Below are 25,490 nucleotides of genomic sequence, written 5' to 3' on the forward strand. Positions count from 1 at the left end.
CATAAGACAACAAACGTGTTTCAAATCATCTTCCAAGCGGTAAACTTGGAATGACAGCCCCACCGGCTTAAGAGGGGACCAAACGCTCCTTCGGACCTGCGTTTGCAACCCGAACTCGTTCGAGCGCCCCTGTGGGCGGAGCCACCGGAGCCTCCCGGGACCCGAAGGGGAGGGGGCGTGGTCGAGGGCGGGTCCAGGCCTCCAGAGGCGGGGCCGCGGCGGGCGAGGGGCAGGCTGGGAAGCGGCGCCATATTGGCGTCGGCCGCGCTGTATTGTCATAAATAGAGCCGGTTTTGTGGTGTTTTCACTACTTGGTTGTATGCCTCGGTCGTAGGAAGTGAGGAAGTGAGCGAGCAAGCGAGCTACAAGCGAGCGGAGGAAAGTGGATAGGAGGGGAAGGGAAGAGCAAGAACAGGACTCCAGAGCGAAATACACTCGCCGCTGAGGGAGACGCAGGAAGCGATGAAAGAGATGTCTGCGTAAGTGGTGGGGGGCGGCGGTTGGGGGCGAAGCGAAACCTTGTGGGCTGGGGTGGTCGGCCCGGGACCCCGTTTCGGTTCCCTGCCCCTCGCACTCTGCCCAGAGCTCTCCCGGGTAGTCTTCTTTCCCGCTCCCGGCCGGTCCGCAAGGGCACCTCCCCTACAACTGGCGGCTCACCTGGCCACCCCTGCACAGACTCGCGGACTCCGGGAGTCTCTTCTACCCGCGGCTGTCCCACTTCCGAGGACGCCCCCAGACGAGGTTGCGGTGGGAGAGAGGCGCGTGTGACCGTGGGGAGAAATTGTCGGTCACTCTCCTGCCCCCAGCACACTCTGAGCCGGTCTCTGCTCCTGTCTGCATTGGCGTAAATACCATCCCCCTACCTCCCCCTCCTCCCTTCCTGACCGGCTGTCTCCAGGTCTTCAGGAGTGAATGACCTATCCCAGCCCACGGGTTTCTCTTCAGTAAAGACTGGTCTTTTCACCCCTCCCGGCCTCCCCACCTATCCACAATCTGCCTGTCTATACCTCCTGCTCACACTTGGATAAGTCAGAAACGGTGTCCGTGCTTGGCAAGATTGTGTGGTAGCTTCTGACATTTTGGCTTATTAAGAAATAATTTAAACATACAGAAAAATGCAGAGAATAACATAAGCATCATTTGTGTACCCATCATCCTTCTCTCCCAAAGCATAACGTTCCGTGTGTATGTGTTGTGTACATACATATCTTTATTTAAAAGAAACGAAGCATACCCTATACATCTGAAGGATCTTCCTACCTCCTTCTCTGGTCCCATTCACCTCCCTCCCCAGAGTTCACCACAGTTGTGAATTTGATGTTTATTGCTGTGTGGGGTTTTTTAATGCTATTACTACATATGTATGTGTCCATAATAACTGACATTGTTTTACTTGTTTTTAAGCTTTATGTAACTAGTATCACACCTGTCATTGAGCAACTCTAGTGTAACATAGTGCCTTTGAGATTTGTCCATGATAATATTTTCAGCTCTAATTCATATTAACAACTGTATTGTATTCCACTGCAGGGATACACCCTGATTTAGTCCTTTTCCTGTTACTAATTATTTTAGATTATCTCTAAGTTTTTAATGTTACAGTGTGGCAGTGAATATTCTTGTACCATGTCTCTTTGTACACCATACAAGAATTTCTCTAGGGTGTTTACCTATAAGTGAAATTGATGAATTGAAGGGAATGTGGGATTCTATTGCTTGCTTTTGTTTTCCTGTCTAGATGAGGGAGGTTCAAAACCATGAATTTGGAACTGCTAGTAAGGACCTTGAGAGCCAGCTTTTTCAGCATAGAGATAAGAAAGTGGGACCTAAGATCATAGTTGGTGTCAGGCTTAAGTGAAGAAAACAAATAACTAGAATCACAAAGTATTAGAACTGTAAACTCTGATTCAAGTAAAGGATGTTAATGTAGGTTTCTTAGGGACAAATCTAGTTGTGATTTCTTTTTTAAATCTGGAATATTTCACAAGGACCTTCTAATGGGATGTTTTTGTTTCTTTCCTGAGTGGGGGGGGGGAACCGTTATTTTTACTTAGAGCTTTCTTTCAAGTGGCTAGCTGCTTTTCAGAGATTGTATGTAGAAGGTACTTGACTTAAGTCTGCAGGGTGTAGTGGAGGTGGCCCTGGACCAGCTCCCATTCAAGCTCTTTGCATTTTAGCTGAGTGGTGTTGGCACAGTTGTCCTGATGCCAACACAGGCAGCTTTTGGCTTGAAAAGACATCCTAACCATGAAAGCTTGAGGCAGTATGAATAGCCGTTCATCAACACAAGCACAAAATATCCTTTTTTCTGTTAAAAAATAGTGGGGGCCCCAACTATTAGCACAGAGTAAACTTTTAAGGTAGCTAAATTAATGAGTGGATTGAGAGGTTTGATATATCAGTATATGCTTTAAATTTTTTATGCTATTTCATTTTTCTTGAACAGAAACACCATGCTGGACAGCCAGCGTCAACAAAAGCATTATGGAATCACTTCTCCAATTAGCTTGGCATGTCCTAAAGAAATTGATCATATATACACACAGAAATTAATTGATGCCATGAAACCATTTGGAGTATTTGAAGATGAGGAAGAATTGAACCATAGGTATGTCATTTAAAAATGCAAAATATTTTATAGTACATTATTTAATCATTAATTCAATAAACATATATAAGTACCAACGATGTCCCTGCCTAGGGATACAAAAATGACAGAGAGAAAACTTGGCCCTCCTGGAGCTTATATTTTAGTTGGAGGTTAGAGCAGGAGACTAACAATTGGCCGAATAAGTAAAATAAATAGTGTTACACATAATGAGTGCTACTGAGAAAAATGAAGTTGGGAGTGGAGGTTGTCAGGGAAGGCCTCATTGACATTTGAGGGACATCTTGAAGGTGAGGGAGGAGCTCTGAGGGTTTGAGGGAAGAGCATTCTAAGCAGAAGGCTTGAGGTGGGAGTGTACATTGTTTATTTAAGAAATGCACAACAAGGTAGCCTCCGCTTATGTGAAGCAGAGTGGATAAGAAGGGGAATGTGGGCTTAAAGAATATGAGATCAGAAGGAGCTTGGAGGGAAAGGTCGCTTAGGACCTTGAAAGCCATTATAAAGGTTTTGGCTTTTACTCTGAGTGAGATGGGAAGCTGTTAATGTTTTGAGCAGAAGATTGACATGATTTACTCATGTTTAACACAGTCACTCTGTCTGCTTTGTTGAGAATAGTCTGAAAAGAGGTGAAAGGCAAAAGCAGAGAAACTAGTTAGGAGGCTATTATAATAACCCAAGGAAGAAATGATGGTGGCCAGAAATAGGAGGGTGGCAGTGGAGGTAATAAGTGATAGAATTCTTGATATATTTTAAAGGTAGGGTTGTTTAATGACTGTGGAATGTGAGAGGAGAAGTGAGAAGGGTCAAGGATGATGCCAAGATTTTTGGTCTCAGCATCTCAAAGGGTGGAATTCCATTACCTGGGGAAGGCTGAGGGAGAAGCAAGTTTGGACAGGTCAGGAATTCAATTTTTCGTATGTTATCTTTAAGATACCTGAACCCTTTTTCCTTTTTTTTTTTTTTTTCTTAAATCTGAATTTGGATATTGCCATTGATTGCAAGTTTGTTTTAATATCGAGTTGGTTTTTGTAAGTGAATTTTTAATAATTATCCAGTAAATTATTTGCCCATGTTTATTATCCGAAAACTTAACTGTCAATGAGAGAATGCTAACCTCTATTATTACCACACTGAATTGTCATTCCATAGTAAGGCCAAGAAAGTTGACAGTTCATTTGGTCTCTGCAGCCTTATTGAAGGTAATTTTGATTTTTTTATTAGGCTTTTTGATTTCTGAAAATAGCTCTAAGACCAAAATAGTATCATCACATTTATCGTCTCTTTGGAACTCTTAGGAACCTAATAATGCCAAAGAGATGTGCCATGTATCAACAGATTTGATAGCATTAGGACATATATAATATGCTTTTACTCTAGCACCAACACAAAGGTACTGCCTATATGTTTAATTACTTTTTAAAATACTGTTTGGTTTTGGTAGGCTTTTTTTGTTTTAATCTGAAACTTTTTTTTTTTATTATAGGCTGGTTGTTCTTGGTAAACTGAACAATTTAGTAAAAGAATGGATTTCTGAGGTCAGTGAGAGTAAGGTAAGACTCTAAATTGAATTCATAGTTTCATTATGTCTTGGTCATTAGTCTTATAGTAAGGTGTAGGAGTTGAGAATAATCTGAGATACATTAAAACATGGCTCCTTTGTGTACTTGGAAATGAATTGGTCTAGACAGTTGAGTTCTAAATGAATGAGCATTTACCCCAGAGGTAGCACTGTTTAGCTACAGTTCCACATAAATATCTCACTTGACTCGCATGTGGTACACCAAAATTTAAATATTGATTTTACTTTAAAAGCCAGATTTCAGACTTCTTGTGAAATACCAGGTCTGGCAGCACTGGGCCTTTGTGCAAGGCAAGAAGAAGCCTGAATGGAATTGGCTCCTCCCCTCCAGTGCTTCATGGTCCCCACTGCTCCCTGCTCTCTCTGACACAGCATCTGTCATTTATCAATCAGTTTCTATATTTATTATGTGTACACTTTCCTCATTTGTATACCTGCCTGGCCCTTGAGATACAGGAGTTGACAAACCCTAATCTGTAATTATGCAACTTCCCCCCCCTCTGGTAGCTTAACTGTTTTTCTTCTGAAATTGATTACATTTTCTTGCTTCCTTAGAGTATTTTGAACATAATCGAATTTTTATTTGGGAGTCATGACTATGAATATTATTTTACTGGCTGTAGTAAAATGAGGTAGGGCATGTTCAACTGGGTAATACTGTTTGCCCCTTCACTGAGTGGCCCACTCTGTTGTATTTAAAATTTTTTGTTTGTTTTTTCAGTTTTCCCATCTCTCCCTTAACAACAATCAGCTGAAAGTTAATGTCTAACAGCAGTAGTGTGTCTCTCTGTAAAATCCTTTCCTAGCCATTAATCTGCATGGATTTAGAAATCAGATAAACACCTGTTAGCATTCTTTCTTTTACAACTTTTATCACTTCTTTCTGTACCTATGATACGTGTATAAAATTGGTTCTTTTGAACAGTGGGCTCTGAATAAGGTTATGAGAGATTGCTGAGTCTACAGTCATTGAGTTTAAATAATGGTCTTTAGGCTATTTACTTTTGCTGCCAAATGGCTATCTGGCTTGTTTCTGAGCTCACAGCAGGTTTATCAGTAGTTGAGGTTTTCAGTTAGGAATTCTGAGCAGGTGAAAAAGACCTGGCTTAACTCACCTGCACAACCTCAGGACAGAGCTGAGGCATTAAATTAAGTGTTGGGGAACCTGTTATCTCTCTCTATTATCAGCCCATAATTACTATGGGTATGCAAACCAGATACTCAACTTGCTAGAATTATTTTAAAATCAGAGTAACAAGCTTTATGATTTCTTGTGTGATCTTTATGTCAGCTGTTGTGGTTGTACATTCTGAGATGCGTCAAGAGACATTAAGTGTTAGTATTCACAAGAGAGGCTAGATGACTTTATTGAGAGATGCACCTAATTTTACTGTGTGGTTTCTTTACACCTAAAAGAAAAATCCAGTAGAATCTGTTCCAAGGTCAAACGTTTTTTTGTTTTTAATTATTTTTAAATTGCTTTTTCCTGTCTATGGCCATGCCACCCTTAACGCCCCCAATCTCATCTGATCTCGGAAGCTAAGCAGCGTCGGGCCTGGTTAGTACTTGGATAGGAGACTGCTAGGAATACTGGTTGCTGTAGGCTTTAAAAAAAAAAAAAAAGAAAGAAATTGCTTTTCCCTCATTTTATTCACATCACTGCTTTAATTTGCAAAAACCAGTAGCTTTAATTTTTAGGCATAAAACCATTGTTAAAAATTTTGAGACTTTACTACTATTTGGCCTTTTTTTTAAGCAAAGAAAATGAAATACCTACTTATTTTTAAATTTTTTAACTGGTTTTAATGTCTTCCTTTCCATAGGTAAGGTGATTGATTATTTTCTATATCATTACAATTCCCTTTCATTTATATATATTTTAGTTTGGAAAATATCTGAAGGATTTGAGTTAGATCAAAGATCATTTTAATATTCTACACATAGTTGGAATATTTAAACTAAATAATCTAGAACTCCAAATCAGATCATTTCAGTTAAATACTATGGTTTGTGGTGAAGATATTTTACTGTGATTCAGTTTATCACTTTTTCATAAATCATGCAGGAATCATACTTTTCAAAGTACAAACGTAAAACTAAAGGGGCTGCTCTATCCTTTTGATTGATGTTAGTCATCAGTAATTTTACTAACTTTTCTAGCTATAAAATTATTTGTGTTACTATTGAAACATTAATATCCATTAAACAGGAAGTAACAAATATATCCTGTTATGCAGATACTTTTATTGAAGTTAATTAGCAGATACTATTCTTTGGAACTTGGACTGGGCATTTTGGGGAGGTAAGAGAAGTAGTAAATATAGTTCTCACTTTCAAGGAATTTAAATATAGTTGAAGAGATGGGACCTACAGGGGGAAAAAAGTCAATAAATATAGCGTAAAGAGGTTAAATATAATAACAGTAGAGGTGCACAGTGGGGAAAAGAGCTTGTTATAATGGGGTAGATAATCAAAGAAGCCTTCATGAGGGATGTGGAACTTAAAGTGAACTTTGAAAAACAGTATTGAGATACCCAGAGACGACGACATGTATTTGAGACAGGGGAAGTGGCAAATGCAATGGGAAAGAGACCAGGTTATGTAACACGCTGGCAGTTGGAGTTCCAGAAAGGATGACCAGGAGACAAGGCAGGAAAGATCCATAACAGCGTGGAAGTTCTTAGGCTGCAAGGATCAGTAGTCAGAGAAGAATGCATTGGCAGGTTTTGAACAGAAGACTTGTGTAATAGAATAATTTAAGAACATGAGCCAGTGAATTTTGTGAAAAATGGAATAAGAAAGTAAAGATTAAGGGCAAGAAGATAGTTTCTGATACTGTTAAATAGCCCAGAATGGGGCTGGGTGGGGAGGAAGTGATATATGAGGGAACTAAGAATTGGTAAGCCAGGAAGAATAATAATGACTTATAGGTATGGGCAATAAGGAAATGAAGACCAGAAATAGAGAAGTTAGGAGGGATACCTGGTTTATCATAGGAAGAATTTTGCTAGGTTTCAGGCATGGACATTGAAGTGGATCAGAAAATCTGAATGAAACATCCGATGAGTGGTTAGAATTGGCGCTAGAGAGAAGTGAAAAGTAGCATTGTAATTCTGGTACAACCAGAAAGATGTTAATTGAAGTTGTTAGATTAGCTCTTACAAGGAGATCATGTCAGGAATGACCCCACTTTCTTGGAGAAATATTACAGAGCTAGAATCAAGAAATTAAGTATATCTGTCACAGAAAGTAAAGGGGAGATGGTATTAGTCAAGAGTATGATAACTATAGAGAGTTGAAAGCGCATTACTTTGGTAGTTAAGAGTTGCTTGGTGACGATTAAGAGTGATTGAGCCAAAGACAGGCAGTTGGAGGGGACAAGTAGGGTTAAGGGATAAAAAATGTTTTTCTTAATATAAAAATGTGTGCATGTATACTGGACACAAATTTGTTTTGTCTTTCCTCTGGGAATACCTTCATTACTTAAGTTGGAATCAAAAAAGCTCTCCAAAGTTGATAAATGTAGTATCTATCAGCATTTAGGCAATTTTTTTTTAAACTGGGGTATAGTTCATTTACAATATTATGTAAGTTTTAGGTGTACAACATAGTAATTCACAATTTTCAAAGGTTATACCCCAGTTACAGTTATTATAAAATATCGACTATATTCCCTGTGCTGTACAATATATCCTTGTGGCTTACTTATTATATGTAGTTTATACCTCTTAATCCCCTATTCCTATCATGTACCTCCCCCCTTCCCTCTTCCAACTAGTAGCTACTAGTTTGTTCTCTATATCTGAGTCTATTTCTTTTTTGTTTTATTTACTAGTTTTACTTTTTAGATTTCACATGTGATACCATACAATATTTATCTTTGATTTCACTAAGCATAATACCATCCAAGTCCATCCATGTGGTTGCAAATGGCAAGTTTTCATTCTTTTTTTTACGGCTGAATAATATTCCTGTGTGTGTACGTGTACATATGTACACTACATATTTATCTAGTCATCTGTTGATGGACACTTAGGTTGCTTCCATATCCCGGCTATTCTAATAATACTGCTATGAACATTAGGGTGCATATGTCTTTTCAAATTAGTATTTTTGTTTTCTTTGGATATATACCCAGAAGTGGAATTGCTGGATATGGTAGTTCTATTTTTAGTTTTTTAGAGAACCTTCATACTGTTTTCTACAGTGGCTGCGCCAATGTACATTCCCACCAACAGTGTACAAGGGTTCCCTTTTTTTCACATCCTTGCCAACTTTTGTTATAGTATTTAAGCAAATGTAATGCTAAATAATTTGAACCATTGAATGCCTTTTTAAATTTTTTGTTTCATTTTAGAATCTCCCACCTTCTGTTGTGGCTACTGTTGGTGGAAAAATTTTCACTTTTGGCTCCTACAGACTTGGAGTACACACCAAAGGTAACTACTTTTCTATGTTTTATTGATAAGAACTTTCAATAGTAAACTCTTACTATCTCACTACTCAGAGCTAATCAGTGTTTAACATTTTCCTGTACTCATCTTACACACTTTCTTCTATACATATGTTTGTGTATACAAAAACATACTTAATATACTCTTTTTGATAAGAAATACTTTGATTTGCAGGAGCTGACATTGATGCACTTTGTGTAGCTCCAAGACATGTGGAGAGATCTGATTTTTTTCAGTCTTTTTTTGAAAAATTGAAACATCAAGATGGCATTAGAAACTTAAGAGTAAGTATCTTCTGGTATTTAATATTTTTAATTCGTCAGTAAATAACTGTAAAAGCTAGGGCTTATGATGATTGACATATTTCTTAAGAAATTGCTGTCTTGTTAATGGACAACAATTAAGAACATGGGCTTTTTAGTTTCACAGGCCTGGGTTGAATCTAGAGTCTACCACATATTAGCTCAACGATTGTGGTCATGTTACCTATTCTGTCTGAGCCTCAGTTTCCATAGCTATCAAATGGAGATCTGGTGTTAACTTTCTTATAAAGTTTTTTTGAGGATTGATGAGCTAATTTACATAAATTTTTTACTATAATATCTGAAAAATGGTTGATGCATATTAAATGGTGGCTGCTATTATGTATAAGATTCAATTGGTATAACTGTAAGTGTATATCTAGCCATTCATCAGCAAGTAAGATTTCAGCACCAGTGATTCATCAGATACTGGCCTCTTAGTCCCATAAATACAGTAGTGAACAAGGCATAGTTTATAGGAGAGAGGAATTGAGGGGACTAAACAAACAGGTGGTTTTAATGCAGTCTCTAGTGCTTGGATAAGGTGAGGGTCAAAGGATCTGTGTTACTTGGGTGTCTGGGAATGAAGAAGGTTAAGAATTTGTTCAGTTGGGGAATTAAGGAAGATGCAGGGAAACATTTCTACTAAATCCAAACTATGTTGTTTTTTGTGGGTTTTTTTGTGGATTAGTCGTGAGATCTGATTATATTTTAATTTCTAACACTAGTGCTCTTTGTAAATAATCAGTTTTCAATTTAACCTCATCGAATAGTAAACACCCAGATGATAGCAGTTCTGCCTGCCAGTTTCTACTGAATATTTTTAGGAGGAAAATAATTTGATAACTACTGTCATGGGCATTTTGTGTATCTTAAATAACACAATCACGTAGTATAAGTACTTGCTTACTCAGAATGAGAAACCAAGAAAATTTAAGAATTCACATTGGTATTTGGGAAGGATAGAGAAAGGATTACACCTTATTTGTTACAATTGTTTTCTTCTTTTGTAGGCTGTAGAAGATGCCTTTGTGCCTGTTATAAAATTTGAATTTGATGGAATTGAAGTAAGTGTTAAATATTTTTCTGACTTTACAGTTGAACTATTTAACATATATGGGTTTTTTTCCCTTTGTGTTTTTGTCTTTTTTTTTTTTTTTAAATCAGACTTACATAGGCACATATTTTAAGGAATCAAATAGTCTAGTAATGGTGAGTCCTTCCTCACCATGGAAAATGAACCAACCTCCATCCCTACCCCCAACAGTTTTATACATATCCTTCTCATTCCTATAGTCTCCTAAAATAATTATATTGTAGTTCTGATTGGAGTGGTATTCAGTGTTTATATTATTGTGGTCTTATAAAAATAATGTTCAAAACTGAGCACAAAGTGTACTAGGTTAACATTCTTTGCTGTGTGGCTTTTGTTTTCTTGGAAGTTAATTATTCTGTGTTTTATTTGCTTGATTTTTACACTTACGACTAATTCAAACTAAGTCTCTCTTAGTTGTCTAAATCTCCATTAGAGATGTTCTCAGATGTTCTGTCATTATCCTCTTGAAAAAATATCTCACTGATTCTTCTCACCTGTTCCAATCCACAGATTGTTCTCCATGACTGATACACAGCTGTCATTTTAACTACTTTCTTCACTCATCCTGGGATTTCCTTTTGCTTCTCTTCCTTCTTGACTTACTCTCACTTTAATGGTGCTTATGTACCAGCTCCCTGAAAAAGAGCACATATTTTTGAGATCTTGCATGCTTAAAACTGTCTTTATTCTGTTCTCACACCAAATTGATAGTTTGGCTGAGTGTAGAGTTCTAGGTGGGAAATAATGTTTCTCAGAATTTTGAAGGCCTTACTTCATTGTCTTCTAGCTTCCGTGCTCTATTGAGGAGTATGATGCCAGCTTGATTCCTCCTCCTTTGTATTTGACCTGTTTTGTCTTTTTGGCCACTTATGTAATCTTTTTTTTTCCCTTCCGAGTCTTCATAGTTGGAAAATTCATAGTAATATACTTTTTGTTTTGGTATGTGTCTATTCAACCCAATATGCTAAGGTACTTAGTAGTTCTTTCAGTTTGAAAACTCCTGTCCCTCAGTTCTTGGAAATTGTATTGAATTCTATTGTTTTCTGCCTTTGTTTTCTCTCCTCTTTCTGGAATTCCTAACATTTGTATGTTAGACCCCCAGAACTGCCTCTTTTTTTTTTTTTTTAATTTCTTCCTTCCCACTTAGAACCACATCTTCATATTTTTGTTCTGCTTTTTGGGGTTTTCTCATCTTCTAAAAACTTTCTCTAGTTTTTCATTTCTGCCATCATATTTTTAATTTCTCAGAACACTTTTATTCTGTAAATATTCCTTTTTATTTATAAATTTATTTACAGCCTCCTGTCCTTATTTCCTAGATACACAATTTTTTTATCTCTGCTTTCTTAGATCTGCTGAGTCTGTTGCCACCTGTCATCTGCTTTCCAGCTTTCATAGTTTTTTCTGTTGTCTCCTGTTCTCTTTGATCTAGTGAGTTACACCTTTAAAAACAAAATAAAACTAAACAAAAAACAAAATGAAATTTTGCTGGTATTTTAGTGGGGTTTCAAGAGGGAGTGAATGTAAATGTGTTGGATCTGCCATTTTTATCTAGAAGTTCACTCATAAGGTTTCGATTTTTTTTTTAATGCTTGGCATATATGCTAAAATTAAAATGCTTTCCCTTAATTTAAAAATTATTCTCCCAAAACTTTGCAGTGATTTTCCAATGTGATACTGCCTGCGTAGGCCTTTGGAAGTTTTGGTAAAATGTCCAAACTAATAATTAGAACTTTTTACATTTTTTTGAGGTGGGAAGGGGAAAATGGACTAGAAGGAGAAAAAGTAATATTTTTCTCTCTCTTTTTTCATCTTTCCAAAGATTGATCTAGTCTTTGCAAGACTGGCAATACAAACCATATCAGATAATTTAGATCTAAGAGACGACTCTCGACTGAGAAGCCTTGATATAAGGTGTATTCGCAGCCTAAATGGTAAGCTTCTAAAAAGAAATCTCAGATACCTGCGCGAAAACAACTAGACAAATAGAGATCTTTTTGCAGAACCATTCATAGACTTTTAAAGGATTAGTCTAAGTTAAAAATGATGTAATTTTCTTTATACAAAAATTTGATCACATTTAAGCATCTTTGAAAAACAAATTTATTTGAAATACTTATGCTTATAGTAGTGGTTCTCAAACTTACCGGTCTCAGGACCCCTTTATACTCTAAACATTTTTTTAAGAACCCCCCAAGATCATCTGTTTTTGTGAGTTATATTTATCAATGTTTATCATATTAGAAATAAAAACTGGGAACTTTTTAAAGTATTTATTCATTTAAAAATAACAATAATAAACCTATTATAAGTGAATATAAATACATTTTTATGTGAGAATGGCTTTTTTTTTTTTTGCATTTTTGCAACTCTCTTTAATATTTGACTTAATAGAATACAGCTAGATTCTTATATCTACTTTTACAGTCAATCTCCTGTAAAATTTTGTTTTGATTGAAGCATAGGAGGAAAATCTGGCCTTTTAAAGATATGTACTTGAAAAAGGGAGGAATATTTAATAGCCTTTTTAGATAATTGTGGGTATTCTTTGACACTACACCAAAATTTAACCAGTGACAATTTCTTTTTTCCTTTCAACAGCTTTATTGAGGTAAATTACATACTATAAAATCCATCCATTTTAGGTGTACAATTCAGTAGTCTACTATATTCAGAGTTGTGCACCACAATCCAAATTAGAACATTTTCAGCATTCTCAAAAGATCACTCATACCCATTTGCAGTCATTCCCCTTTCCAACCCCCAGTCCTAGGCAACCACTGATCTACTTTCCATCTCTATAGATTGGCCTTTTGAGGACATTTCATATAAACCGGGTCATATAATACATGGTCTTTTGTGTCTGGCTTCCTTCACTTGGCGTATTGTTTGTGAGGTTTATTCATGTTTGTAGTGTATATCAGTAGTTTGTTCCCTTTTTTGCTGAATAATAGTGATCTTTTAAAAATGTTAATTAGAACGTCAAATCTAAAACCTGTTAACTTTTTGTACTCTGCTGCATTAAAATCTGTCTTATTCTTTGACTGAATCTTCTACCCATGCATGATTTTGTATTTTCATGCCTCAGTCATTTGGAAAATTCTGACTTACAAAGTTATTTGGCTCTTCTAAATGTTAACACGTTTCATTATAAAATACTTTTTAATCACATTCATTAATATTTCCACCAGTCTCATTAGAAAAGTCTTTAAGTCTTGGAAAGCTGCAAGCTCATTGTAGCAGATACTAGTTGTCCAAAATTCTATTTGTTTTTATTTGAGAGTTCAAATTTTTATTACTGGCAACAAATTTTGTCTTTTGTTTTAGAAGTGAGGAGCTCACTTTTGTTCATCTTTAGGAAATGTCTGCTGAATACCCAAGTATGGGTAACCATAGTTGTCTATCAGTCATTATTTCAAGTAAAATTGGTGTTCTTTGAAAAAAGCAGATAGTTCAGCTTGTCTTGAACACATTCACACATCACACATGTTCCTTTCCTGTTTTCTGACTGCAGACTTGTGGTGAAAATATTGTCTACTAGTACAGTTTGTTGCCACGGCTTTGATTCACTGCTAAGATATCAGCAGTTTTACTCATCACTGGTTTGGCACCATGATACAAATGTTAAACAGTGAAATAGGCAAAGAAAGCATAATATTATTATAAACACAGGTTTGACTTAATAGATACCCAGGAGTCCACTGACTGCACTTTGAGAACCACTAGTTTATGGTATCTTGTTTGACTTAATCATTACATTTTGCTGTACTTCCAGAGTAGAACAGTACATCACAGTATTTATGGATAAGCTTTGTATTAAAGCAGTAAGTTTTATAACTTGGAGACATTTGATTAACAGTAAAGCCAAATGTGGAAAAAAGCTAAAAAGATATTCAAACTCATCTCATTTTAATATTGGGTTGTATTACCCATGTGCTTTTTAATTCTTTACAAGCAAATTGATTTCTCATATATAAGTGCTAAATTTAAAGTACGCTGAGAAATTAAACCTCACACTTTATCTTTGATATTTTTAGCATTTGAGAGTTGAAATTAGAAGGATGTTTGAATTGACTGGGCTTTGTTGCATAATGAAAAATGAATGCTTTATATTTTTCAGGTTGTAGAGTTACTGATGAAATTTTGCATTTAGTGCCAAATAAAGAAACTTTCAGACTCACCCTAAGAGCAGTCAAACTGTGGGCAAAACGTAAGTATCCCAAGTCTTTTATGTTTGCATTATAAAATTATAATTTTCAGTTGTTAATGGTAGAAGCACATATGAAAACTCCTGAACCTTTTGATACCACAGGGGATTGAGGTCCATTAAGTTCTGAAGAAGCTGTTTCTTTTTCAGGCATGCTGCTTATGGTGCTCTGATGTGTGACTCTACCTTTTTCTCTCGTGGGTGAAAACTAGAAGCCCCAGACTTTACATCTTAGGTTTCAGCCAGGCAGTCAGAATGAGTTAGAATTTGAAGAGTAAAACCCTTCCTTGTCTTCAAACTCTGTATGGGCAGGACCATCTTACTATCTTTGCCTTCCCGTCACCAGCAGAGAGTCTGATGTATAGCAGTAAAATCTATTAAATGAAAAACCTACAGTGATAGTTTTAACCTTTTGTTTTTACCTTATAACACTTTTCTAATAAAGCCTTGAAATACACTAGTTTTTATATATAGGATATGGTTCATAAAAGACCCAGTCCTGAGCTGGCATAGCACATTTTGTATTATTTTAAATACATTTAAGCAGTTTTGCACCTCTGGCACCAGGTTTTACATAGTCTAAAACAGTGCTTTCCGATAAAATTTTTTGTGATGATGGAAGCGTTTCTTATCTGTGCTGTCCAATACAGTAACCTTGTGGCTATTGAGCACTTGAAATAGCTGATGAATTTTTAAATTTTATTTAATTTTAATTAATTTAAATATAAAATTAAATAATACCTAAGAAGAGTAAAAACATGTCCTCACAAAACCCTGTACACAGATGTTCATTGCATTATTAATAATAGTTAAAAAGTGGTACAAAAACAACCACAAAGTGTGGTATATCCATAATGTAGACTATTATTTGGCAGTTAAAAAGAATGAAGTATTGATACATGTTACAACATAATATGAACATTGAAACCATTGTGTTAAGTGAAAGAAGTCAGTGTGCATATTGTATAATCCTATTAATATGAAATGTTCAGAACAGGCAAATATATAGAGATAGAAAGTAGATTAGTGGTTGCCTAGGTCTGGAAGGATTGGAGGGAAATAGGTATGTGACTGTTAGTTTTCTTTTTGGGGTGATGAAAGTGTTCTGGAGTTGATTACAGTAATGATTGTACAACTCTATGAATAGACTAAAAACCACTGACTTTTATACTTTAAATGGATGAATCTTTTAAATTTTTAAAAAATTAGTTTCAGGTGTACAGCAGTGATTCGGTTATACACATACATACATACATATTTTCTTTTCAGCATCTTTTCCAGTATATGTTACTGTAAGAAATTGAATATAGTTCTCTGTGCTATACAGTAGGTCTTTGTTGTTTGTATGTTTTATATTTAGTAATGTGTCTGTTATAAGTAGATGAATCTTATGTTATATGAAAGGTATCTCAATAAAGCTTATACCAAAAAATAATTATATATAGCCACATGTGACTTATGGCTACCCATAAGAACAGTACATATCCAAGACCTTAAGCAAGTAGAATGTGTCCTTGGGCTCAATTGTATAGTTAGGATAAAGTAATTTGTAGTAAAGGGATATCATGAATAATTTGGTTTTCCTTATAGATTAAATTTAATACCATATTCTGTCAATTCTTTGATGCATGTTTTTCACATTTAACATATTTGAAATGACATTTTGTATTTTTTCTCTCGCTTAGTGAGACATAAAATAATCTGTATTATATAATAACTGAGGGCATCTTGTTTTGATGAAATAATGGTAATGCTTTTTCATAGATTGCTATAAGAAACAATCATACGAGAAATGAGTATTATCAGTGGTGTAATGTACTTTATGGAGAGGTATACAAATTTTTTCAGAATACTGAAGTTATTCCCCAAGTTTACACTTGATTTTAAAATGCCCATGAATGTGATTACAGTAGACCCCCTTGTGTGCCATTTTGCTTTCCACAGTTTCAGTTACCTGTGGTCAGCTGTAGTCTGGAAATATTGTATTGAAAAATCCAGAAATAAACAATAAATAAATTTTAAATTTTGATCTCTCACCAACCTGCCTGGAACAGGGAGGGTACTGCAGTACTTGTGTTCAAGTAACCCTTGTTTTACTTACTAGTGGCCCCACAGTATAAGAGTAGTGATGCTGCCAATTCCTATTTGCCAAAGAGAACCTGTAAAGTGCTTCCTTTAAGTGAAAAGGTGAAAGTTCTCAACTTAATAAGGAAAGAAAAAAATCACATGCGAGGTTGCTAAGATCTGTATGAGAACCAATCTTGTATCATGAAATTCTGAAGAAGAAAAAGGAAATTTCATGCTAGTTTTGCTGTCCCACGTCATACTGGAAAAGTTCTGGCCACTTAGTGATAAATAGTTAAGATGAAAAGGGCATTAAATTCATACAGTGAGATGCTTTGAGACAGGAAGAGACCATATTCACATAACTTTTATTATAGCATATTATGTATTAGTTTTTATTTCTTACTGTACCTAATTTATAAATTAAGCTTTATCATAAATATATAGGGGGGGGTGTATACACACAGGATGGAGATCTATCTATAGATAGATAGATCTCCATCCTGTGTTTCAGGCATCCACTAGAGGTCTTGGAACATATCCTCACAGATAAGCGGAAGTTGTATAGAACTGAAATGTTTTTTTCTTCTCCACTTATGAAACCTCCAAGTATCTTTCCTCCTCCCTTTCATTTCTCTCTCAACCATAGGTATTGATAGGTGGGAATTCCAGTGTCATATCAGGAGAGGCCAGTTACACAGTCAGAACTGAGGCAGGGAACTAAGATGTCTGTATTGGAGGGCAAAGTAGTGGGTAATATGGGAATCACAGAGTGTACACAAAGACTATGAGCTTAGCATGAAGGTCTGCTTATTAATGTTAATATTTCTATAAGGGAAAAAGAGTTTTAAGCATATTTTAGAAGGGAAGTTACATTGTTCCTTATACTTGAATGTTATGGACAGTAGGTCCTAACAATAATTAACATCTATATTAAATTTCTAGGACGTGGTATTTATTCCAACATGCTGGGATTCCTTGGTGGTGTCTCCTGGGCAATGCTAGTTGCAAGAACTTGCCAATTATATCCAAATGCAGCAGCTTCTACTTTAGTTCATAAGTTCTTTTTAGTTTTTTCCAAGTGGTAAGTATTCACATGCATATTTTTATTATTTACTAACCTCTACCTATATGTAAATTTGTTTGGAAATCTAACAGCTACGCACAGACTTTCTTCCATTCCTTTTTAAAGTTAAGTTTTAAAAAATCAAATTTGAGACAATGATGGGACACCATATGGTGCTTTCTTCTAGAGGGTCTGCAAATGTGGGCCTTAAGCTTGTGCAAGTGGCATTTGCTCTGCCAATTACTAGCTACATAGAGGTTAAGATCTCCTCATATGTAACATAGAGATGATAATCCCAGCTACTCCATGGATTTATTAGAAGTATCTTTCAGTAAATGTTAGCTGTTGCTGTTATTAAATTATCAGAGTTAAATCCATGAAAGCAAAGAGAAGGAAAGGAAAAATTCAAGTTTAAATTAGTTACAGCTAAATGGGCAAAGCAGTATTTTCCCTTTCAGAGAACATTGCTTTAAAATAAAGCAGCTTTTTCCTTTGTCAGTTTCTTTGTTTTCAGTATCAAATACTCAGAGCATTTGCTGTGTGACAGTTGGAGTGGAGTCTCATGATTTTAACATTTCACATAGTTCCTGAAGTGAGGTCTTAAGTGAGTTAATTTGCCTTTTTCTTGTTAGGGAATGGCCAAATCCTGTGCTGCTGAAGCAACCGGAAGAAAGTAATTTGAATTTGCCAGTTTGGGATCCTCGGGTATGTGACTTACTACAGAATTTCATTAAACTTTTTAGCAAAAGGACCATTCTCTAAAGTGCAGTCTAGTTAAGGATAATTCCTCTTGTCCCTGCTCATCTTCCTTCTGTTTGGTTTTTTGGGGTTTTGTTTTTTTTTTTTGGTGGAGATGATTTGTACTTCCAGTGCTGATCCAAATGTTATGTCATTAAAAATAACCCATATAAGACTTGAGTGGGTGTATCAACCAAGATGTCATAACCCATTGTTAAAAACTATCTTACAAGTAATTAGTTACTAATAATAAAGTACTGAAGTATATAAAAGGTTTACTTTGCAGTGCAGTTTAAAGCAGGTTTATGGTTCCAAGATAGCATAACTCTCACTCATCTTGCTTTCAGAGCAAGTGCTTGTTCCTCTGAGTAACCTGGGGAGGTCATCTGTTGAACAGGTGCAGAAAGAGGATTGAGAACCACTGAACCTAGATAATCCTTTTTGCACTTATGATACTGTATTTCTTTGGTTCTAAAAGACCATTGTTTATAAGCTGCACCGTCAGTTTAACAGCTTTTCAGGGAAAAAATAAACTTCTGCAGAGTTTCCTTTGACTTATCAGACACATCTGACTTCAGAAACAAATGTAGTTGGGGACGGGAGATGTACTTCTTAGAACTGAGGAAATGTAGTATTAAATTTATATTTCATATTCTTCAGACTTTTGGGGAAATGAAGTGAGGACAACTGAAATAGGAGAATAGATCAATTATTCTGCTTCTAATTTCACAGGTAAATCCATCAGATAGGTATCATCTCATGCCCATAATCACCCCTGCCTACCCACAACAGAATTCTACGTATAATGTGTCCACATCAACTCGAACAGTAATGGTAGAAGAATTTAAACAAGGTAAACGTGTTAGCCCTTATTGCCCTTTACATGTTTCCACAAGTTTTTGGTTGACAGCAGTTTTATTCTCTATTGCAGTTATGTCTGTTTTTCTAAAAACTTTCAAATGTGTATTTATTTTTTTAGCAATTGGTTTTCCAAAATATGTGATAATATTAAGACCAAAAATGGAGCCACCCCAGTTGAGCAGAAATTGACTTTTGTGTTCTAAGAACAAGCATAATAAATTTACACTTTTTTTTATACTCAGGGATTCAATGGGGTTTGAAGTTTGGGTGGGTAGGAGGATAGAGGAGCTGATAATACGATGGTCAGTTTTCAGAATCAGTGTCTTGTCTCTGTCTCTCTCTCTTTAGGTCTTGCAGTCACAGATGAAATTCTTCAAGGGAAATCAGACTGGTCCAAACTACTTGAGCCACCAAATTTTTTTCAAAAGTACAGGTACTTGAAATTTTGCATTTTGTGTGTGTATGCATTTAAGGAAGAAGAATGTTAAACTTACAAAGTTAATATACAGTAAATGACAGCTGTCACTTATATTTCAAGTGAAGTAGAGACTAGGTTAGCAGAAATCCTGGGTGATGAGAAAGTCTCTATATTCTAGTAGTATTTAACCCTGTATTCATGTATTTTTGTTTTTAGTGAATTGTTTTTAATTGCAGGTTCTAGAATTAATTTTGTGAAAATCAGAGCATGTTTTAATTTTCATAAATGTAATGCCTGTATTAGCTCTTTTGTTCATTGGGAGGGAGAAAGAAAAAGTAATGATGGAAAATCACTGTAACAATGTTTCTGGCTTTTTTTTCCCTCCTGATTGTTTACTGAAAATTCTTCACAGACATTATATAGTATTGACTGCCAGTGCATCAACAGAAGAAAATCATCTAGAGTGGTAAGACATATTTCAGGTTCTCTACTTACTGTGTGATGATAACATTTATCACTTACAAAACACCTTCTATATTTTCAAAATCATTAAATCTAATTGGTGACTATTGTACATGACCATGGAGCATCAGTGTTTAAGAAATGCCATTAAATTAATGTTTCAGATTCAGAAGTGACACAAGATAATGATATATGTACACAATGATAATGATATATCTCACTTCTCAGAGTCAGATTTAAGCAAAATTGTGAGGCAGTTTGAATGATTCTGATACCTAGTCTTTTACTGAGTTCTTCATCCTTAGCATCATGTTCTCCCCAAACAAAAGGAAAGACATTATATATATTTTGAAGTTTAGTTGATTTATAATATTATATTATTTTCACATGTATAGCATAGTGATTCAATATTTTTGCAGATTCTACTCCATTAAAAGTTATTACAAGATAATGGCTATCATTCCCTGTGCTATACAATATATCCTTGTTGCTTACCTGTTTTATACATAGTTAAATCTGTTAATCCCATACCCCTAATTTGCCCTTACCCTATTCCCTTTCCCCTTTGGTAACCACTAGTTTGTTTTCTGTATGTGTGAGTCTGTTTCTCTTTTGCATATACATTCATTTATATTATTTTTTAGATTCCACATATAAGTGGTATCATACAGTATTTGAGTTTCTGTCTTTTCACTAAGCATAATCTCGAGGTCTATCCACATTGCTGCAAATGGCAGAATTTCATTCTTTTTATGGCTGAATAGTATTCCATTTTATACATACACATCTTCTTTATCCATTTGCCTATTCATGGGCACTTCAGTTGCTTCCATATCTTGGCCATTGTAAACAGTGCTGCTATGAACACTGGGGTGTGTGTATCTTTTTGAATTAGTGTTTTAGTTTTTTCCCCAGATAAATATATCCAGGAGTGGAATTGCTGGATCATATGGTAGTTGTGTTTTTAGTTTTTTGAGGAATGTCCATACTGTAGGGTTCCCTTTTCTCCACATCTTCTCCAACATTTGTTATTTGTACACTTTTTGATGATAGCCATTCTGACAGGTATGAGGTGACATCTCGTTGTTTTGATTTCATTTCCTTGAAGATTAGTGACTTTGAGCATCTTTTCATATGCCTTAGCCACCTACTGTATGTCTTCTTTTGAAAATACCTATTCAAGTCTTCTGCCCATTTTTTGATTGAGTTTGCTTTTTGATATTGAGTTGTATGAGCTTATGTATTGTTTTCATTTAGATGATGGCATGTAAGGTTTCAGAATTTTATGCTTCTCTCAGCAGATAGGAGATATTTTTGGTCAAGGTAGAGTGCATTCTTTCTAGTGCCTCTGAATTCATTCCGTTTGCCCTCCAGTGTATTGACATCCCTAGCTCCATCAGACAGAAACTGTTAGGTTCCCAGAGGTGATTGTGCCTTTCTCAGGTCTGATTTCTGGAAAAAGAAAACACATTACTGTCTTTGTTCCAAGGGTTTAACACTTATTTCATTGAGCATTTAAGAGACCCTGAAAAGAATCCTTTCACTAAAACTATCTAGATCAGGGATCAGAAAACTATGGTCTGGGCCAAATCTAGTCTGTTCCTATTTTTATAAATAAAGTTTTATTGTAACACAGCCACACTTACTCATTTTTACATTGTCTATGACTGGTTTCCTGCTACATGGCAGAGTTGAATAGTTGTGACAGAAACATATGGCCCACAAAGCCTGAAATAATTACTGTCTGGCCCTTTACAGAAAAAGTTTGCCAACATCTCATTTAGATAACACCAAGGAATAACTCAGTGTTTGTATATCTGCTGTTGGAGCACAATTATAATGTGTAAGCTTTTTCAAGTGTTTAAAAAGTGTGAAAATGTTCTAGTTATTCTAATTCATAAAATCATTAATAAGTTAACATTAAGTGACAGCAATCACATTTCTTAAGGTAGAAAATAAAGTTGCAGAAATCTCCTGAAGCTTTCTGTATTTTAGTAGTATCTGATCTTATTTTAGTGAATTATTTTTAAAATATCTAGTATCAATTTTGTGAAGATTAGAGCATGTTTATTTCATGAATTAAGTGCCAATTGTTAGCTTTTTTGTTAACAGTTGTATGTTAGTTTTAGCATTTAGACATAAGACTTGAGTAGAAAAAGATTTAGAACCAGATTAACTATAGTTTTTATTCATGTTCCAATCATGACTGTTACGGCCTTAACAGGCAGAGTATTTTAGATTGGGAATGCATTAGATATAGATAAATTCTTAAAAAGAAAGGGAAAGAAACATAGAAATTCACTAACTTATTTACTTGAATGATATTTTAAATAGGGTCCCTTGATATATTGGACTGAATTTCTTAAATGAACATGTAAAGCATCATAGCTAATATGCTGTTTGGTTTACTTGGATGTAGCTTCCAAGTTGAATATGGAAAAATCTTGTCTGTTGTTTTATTTTAGGGTTGGATTAGTAGAATCTAAAATACGTGTACTTGTTGGAAACTTGGAACGGAATGAATTTATTACTCTTGCCCATGTAAATCCCCAGTCATTCCCAGGAAATAAGGAACATCATAAAGAGTAAGTTAATTATTTTTTAATATTATATATCTTAAATAATGTTATCTGACATAGTATTGTTTAAGATCAGTTGTGAAATTGTTACTTAACAGGCATTGATGATGGAGGATGATACATTGTATACTTGAGCGTGAGTGGTCATGCATTAAAACGAAGTACATGCTATGTTGGTACCCCACAGACCCCAGCAAAAACTCCATCACAATATTTGGAGTATCTTTAAATATATTTTAAGTAAATCATTTTCAAAGCCACTTAATCTTCTTTATAATAACGCAGGATAACTTAATAGTGTTCTTGGTGTCAGTTTTAAGAATTTGGCCAAACCACTAAAATATGCTTATACTTTTCATAGAGATGAATTTTTAATTACTAAAGAGCATGTGTAAAATTGTGAAAATTAATGGAAATTCTTAAATTTTACTTTATAGCAACAATTATGTATCAATGTGGTTCCTTGGAATAATTTTCCGGAGAGTAGAAAATGCAGAAAGTGTTAATATAGACCTGACATATGATATACAGTCATTTACTGATACAGGTAAGACTTGGTCCTTATAGAGCTGTGATTCTCAACTTTGGCTATAACACAGTATCATCTGCCTAGTATCTGGCTGGCTATGTTTTTTGAAGTTCCACAATTGGTTAAATGAATATAGTACATTTATATTATGAAAATCTGTGCTGCTATTAAAAAAGTAAAGGCATGATAAAACAATTTCCAAGACATATTAGGTGGGGGAGTGGGGCACGATTGCAGACTAGCGTGTATAGTGTGCTACCATTTGTATAAAGAAGTAAAGAAAGAGTATGTGCATGTTTGCTTAAAAAAATGGGGACTATCTCTGGAAGGATATACAGTTTTAAAGAAAGAAACTGGTAGAACTGGTTCTTTTTAGATCAGGGAGAACCAAGTGTGCCTACTGGACTGGGGTGAGGAGACTTCGCTGTATACTCTCCAGCCATTCTGTATCATGTGAATGTGTTAACTGTTTTAAAACAGAAGGAAGACTAAAGAAACTCTGCAGGTGATTTTTAGTGTGCAGAGCCAGAGTTTATAATCACAATCATAAAGATGACTTGCTTATTATGTTTTTTTACATGAACTAAGTATCAGTCGGTACAGACTTGCTAAATATGTTTCAGAATCAATGAAAAGAGTTTTCACATCTGGCTCTCTAATAACATCTCTGTGGAATATCTTAATATATCTCTTACAAATCTGGAGTTGTCTTAAAATCTGGAATAGTATACACTCATACTATTAATATCTTGGTTAGCCCATCTGAGTTTTTCTAAATTCTTTTGAACTAGCCTTCATATTTATCATGAAAGTGTAGGTTCCTGTGCATCACCTTAGAACTATTAAATCACACACTCTGGGAAGCAGAGCTAGGAGTCTGCACATTGAACAAGCACTCCTGGTGATTGTTTTATAAGTAATCTGGAACAAAAGCATAGATACACATTTTCCCATTCTAATTTGGACCTGTTTTTCCAAAAGGAGGAGGTTGGGAAGCTCTGTTTATTATAGATTTATAAAGTGTTCTTCTCCAGTTAGAGATACTAAGGCCCCAAGAGAGTAAATAATTTACATTTCACAGTAATTACTGTGCAAAAGAAACTTTCCATCCTTGGGTAAGTTTTGGGTATTCACAGTTAACATAGGTTAAATAATTTACGTGGTAGTTAATAATACTGATTTTCTTATACGGTGTGAAAAGCACTAGAATGGGAATCCAGGGCTGTGTGTATACCAGTTTCAGCAAGGCATTCAGGGCTGTTGAGCCTCATTTCCCCACCTGTATAATAAGGGAGTACTTCTGGATGGTTTCTGATATCTGACATTCTGTGCTTGGTGTAATAAAAGAACCTTCATGGAGGAGGAGAGCTTGAGTTTGCATCTTGGATATTTAGTATAAGGATTAACTTGGACTTGGGCAAGTAATTATAAGAAGAGATTGCCTTTGGGGAAAATAGCAGAAGATAAGATTTGGAAAAAAATTTTCTTCCATACATTTATTTGTTAATGAGATTTGGTTATAGGAAAGTCTTAAAGAGTTGACATGAGAAAACTAGTCAGTACTTGAATAGGATTGTGACGTGAAAATGTTTTGGGAGTATGTATTTGTGTGTTTGTATAGTAATGGGGATATATTGAAGGTACAAATTTCAGAAAAAAAGCAAAGCCCTTGATTCAGAAAGAATTTCCCCATTTAACATACTGACTTTGTTACAGTGTACAGACAGGCAAACAATATAAACATGCTAAAGGAGGGAATGAAAATTGAAGCAACTCATGTTAAAAAAAAACAACTTCATCACTACCTTCCCGCAGAGATTCTTCAAAAGAAAAAAAAGGTGAGTTTGTACTCTTAACTCTCCAAGTGGAACTCAGACAAATGATCCTGGGACCAAATTTGTGTTTTTTACAGCATCCAAACCTATTGAGAATAAAGGAAAGTACAGACAAGTCAATCTAGGACTAAAATCTTACTTTCATTAATCACAAAAGATAATTTGTTATATGTACTTCAGAATTGAAACCAGTCATTTTTATTTACTTTTTGAAATCCTGAAAGTTTTCCTCTCTTTCAGCAAAGTCTTTCTGATGTCAGTCGAAGTTCGAGTGGCCCTCAGTCCAAAAGATCATCTCTGGATGGCAGTTGTTTGGACAGCTCCAGAGACACTGATAATGGAACACCTTTTAATTCCCCAGTGTCTGCAAGCAAACCTGCCAAGCCTGATGTTACTCCTTCAGGAGAGACAGAAAGGTATGTATTTTAAAACTTTTCCTTTTAGTCTTCAGTTTGAGGATAAACTTTTCTATACCTTTGCTTACTTTTTTTTAATTGTAAAAACATTTTATTTTGCCAGTTACTAGTTAGTTTCTTATTTAGAATTACTTGACTGTGGTAATCCTGTGGGACAAGGTATAGATTTATGAATAGGTGGGAGTACATAAGTACACAGGAACAACAGCTTTTCTCTTTAATTTTTTCTATTAATTCTCCCTGGGTCTTCTTCCTCCCCCAACCCTTTCTCTTCCT

The 25,490-nt window shown here is 35.4% G+C and overlaps 1 protein-coding gene, 1 long non-coding RNA gene and 1 pseudogene across 3 annotated transcripts in view; 2 read left to right on the top strand and 1 right to left on the bottom strand.

The window, feature by feature from the left end:
- The first annotated feature begins 217 nt into the window (after nucleotides 1–217).
- Nucleotides 218–25,490, top strand: part of PAPOLG (poly(A) polymerase gamma) — a 32,439-nt gene continuing 7,166 nt past the window's right edge. The window contains exons 1-17 of one of the 2 annotated variants that reach the window (XM_010951888.3): nucleotides 218–479; nucleotides 2,447–2,608; nucleotides 4,092–4,158; nucleotides 8,545–8,626; nucleotides 8,816–8,925; nucleotides 9,957–10,010; nucleotides 11,862–11,973; nucleotides 14,160–14,249; nucleotides 17,256–17,394; nucleotides 18,009–18,081; nucleotides 18,847–18,967; nucleotides 19,324–19,408; nucleotides 19,806–19,859; nucleotides 22,321–22,440; nucleotides 22,872–22,981; nucleotides 24,680–24,801; nucleotides 25,039–25,214. In XM_010951888.3, the coding sequence (XP_010950190.2) occupies nucleotides 463–479; nucleotides 2,447–2,608; nucleotides 4,092–4,158; nucleotides 8,545–8,626; nucleotides 8,816–8,925; nucleotides 9,957–10,010; nucleotides 11,862–11,973; nucleotides 14,160–14,249; nucleotides 17,256–17,394; nucleotides 18,009–18,081; nucleotides 18,847–18,967; nucleotides 19,324–19,408; nucleotides 19,806–19,859; nucleotides 22,321–22,440; nucleotides 22,872–22,981; nucleotides 24,680–24,801; nucleotides 25,039–25,214 (1,694 nt within the window). In that variant the 5' untranslated portion in view covers nucleotides 218–462. The remainder of the gene's footprint in view (nucleotides 480–2,446; nucleotides 2,609–4,091; nucleotides 4,159–8,544; nucleotides 8,627–8,815; nucleotides 8,926–9,956; nucleotides 10,011–11,861; nucleotides 11,974–14,159; nucleotides 14,250–17,255; nucleotides 17,395–18,008; nucleotides 18,082–18,846; nucleotides 18,968–19,323; nucleotides 19,409–19,805; nucleotides 19,860–22,320; nucleotides 22,441–22,871; nucleotides 22,982–24,679; nucleotides 24,802–25,038; nucleotides 25,215–25,490) is intronic. The other variant, XM_074341176.1, reaches the window with a different exon arrangement.
- LOC123615938 (5S ribosomal RNA) lies at nucleotides 5,676–5,793 on the top strand (annotated as a pseudogene).
- On the bottom strand, nucleotides 19,842–25,142 carry LOC105066530 (uncharacterized). Its single transcript, XR_006723754.2, has 3 exons — nucleotides 25,005–25,142; nucleotides 24,769–24,884; nucleotides 19,842–21,307 (listed from the first exon to the last, which is right to left on the bottom strand). It is a non-coding gene; the product is annotated as an uncharacterized LOC105066530 (long non-coding RNA).

Source organism: Camelus bactrianus, chromosome 15 (genome assembly GCF_048773025.1).
Source record: "Camelus bactrianus isolate YW-2024 breed Bactrian camel chromosome 15, ASM4877302v1, whole genome shotgun sequence".
In the NCBI taxonomy this organism is placed as follows: Eukaryota; Metazoa; Chordata; class Mammalia; order Artiodactyla; family Camelidae; genus Camelus; species Camelus bactrianus.